This window comes from Myotis brandtii, unplaced genomic scaffold, assembly GCF_000412655.1.
Source record: "Myotis brandtii unplaced genomic scaffold, ASM41265v1 scaffold185, whole genome shotgun sequence".
Taxonomy (NCBI): domain Eukaryota; kingdom Metazoa; phylum Chordata; class Mammalia; order Chiroptera; family Vespertilionidae; genus Myotis; species Myotis brandtii.
In genome coordinates this window covers 8,172,808-8,174,287 of record NW_005356870.1, presented here as the reverse complement: position 1 = coordinate 8,174,287, position 1,480 = coordinate 8,172,808, and the positions used below count along the sequence as shown (strand labels likewise).

Here is a 1,480-nt window from a genome sequence, read left to right as displayed (position 1 = left end):
GGGGGGGGGGGGGGGGGGGGGGGGGGGGGGGGTGGGGGGGACAAGGGAGGGATAAGGACACATATATAATATCTTAATCAATTAAAAAAAATAATCCATGGTCTTCTTACAGGACAGTTTGTAAGACCTTCACTGATAGTAGTGGTTTTAGGTTAATTAAAAATAGATAATATATTTGGGAAACTAGGCCCATGTAAATTAAAATACTAGAGGCTAAGAACTCCAGGATACCTTATGATCCAGGTCTACCCCATATCCATACACTTGAATCATCAGGTCATTGCCTATATCCATTACTACTGAATCTTATTTCTTTCCTTATTTTTAAAAATAAAAATAATTTGCTAAATGCTTAGAGGAAACCAACCATTCTTTAATCTGTAATTTTGTAGAACTGTGCACCTTTGTTACAGCTCTTACTCTTTGGATTTCAGTATTTTACACATCGACAATTATAAAGTTTTCTGGGGCTGGGGATTGATTTTTGAATCCTAATAAAGAGCACAGAACTTGTATATAGATAATGATCAACACAGTCTGTTAAATTAGTGAGTAAATAAATGGCTCTGTTCCACTCAAATATAAAAACTAAACTATACTTTCTAATAATGCAATTGTATCTGATTTCTGTAGGTACGGGTCCAATATGGCTGAATGAAGTATTTTGCTTTGGGAGAGAATCATCTATTGAGGACTGTAAAATCAAACAGTGGGGTGTGAGAGCCTGTACGCATGCCGAAGACGCTGGAGTCACTTGCGTTTTATAATGTACCAGTGACCCGTCATGCAAAATTGCGCAAGACTCGGGACCCCTCCCCCCTCCCACCCCCTGCACCTTGGGACCACCCCGAGTCCTGGAGTCCCATCCTGCATGGCCGGCACACCACAGGACGGCCCCAAGTCCCGGAGTGCCACCCTGATGCCCCACCTCCGGGCCATGCAGAGCGGCCACTGGGACCCACCCCCGCGGCGCACATGCAGGGCTGAGGAAACCCTGGCAGAAGCCGCGCGAAGTGGCCCCTGGGACCCCCGCCCCACACAGGGCTGCAGGAACCCTGGCAGAAGCCCTGTGGAGCGGCTGCCGCCCCCACCCCCACTGTGCGCACATCCATCTTGTGATGGTGTTACTGTGTGAGGGTCAATTTGTATATTACCTCTTTATTATATTGGATTATATTTCATTCACATTTATGAAATCGCTGCAAAATGATTTTTATTACTTCTATCCATTAAAATCAGTTTAATGAATATTTAAGAGATTAAGAATATTGCCCCCAAATAAGGAATATTTAAAAGTCACTGGATAAGCATATTAACAACCTTCATACTTACTATATGTTTGATTTTGAACAATGGAATTTTATGATTTATACATTGAATTGAATATACTGAAGTTTAAGGCTTCTAGATTACAAATGTCAGTAATATGGAAATAATTTCAATCAATGGTTCCAATTTATATCTTCACCATGAGATTGCA

At 42.1% G+C, this 1,480-nt stretch overlaps 1 protein-coding gene across 1 annotated transcript in view; it reads left to right on the top strand.

The window, feature by feature from the left end:
- Positions 1-1,270, top strand: part of MSR1 (macrophage scavenger receptor 1) — a 63,483-nt gene extending 62,213 nt beyond the window's left edge. Inside the window, exon 9 of the mRNA XM_005864069.2 lies at positions 634-1,270. Coding sequence (XP_005864131.1) covers positions 634-767 — 134 coding nt within the window. The 3' untranslated portion in view covers positions 768-1,270. The remainder of the gene's footprint in view (positions 1-633) is intronic.
- The last annotated feature ends 210 nt before the right edge of the window (positions 1,271-1,480 follow it).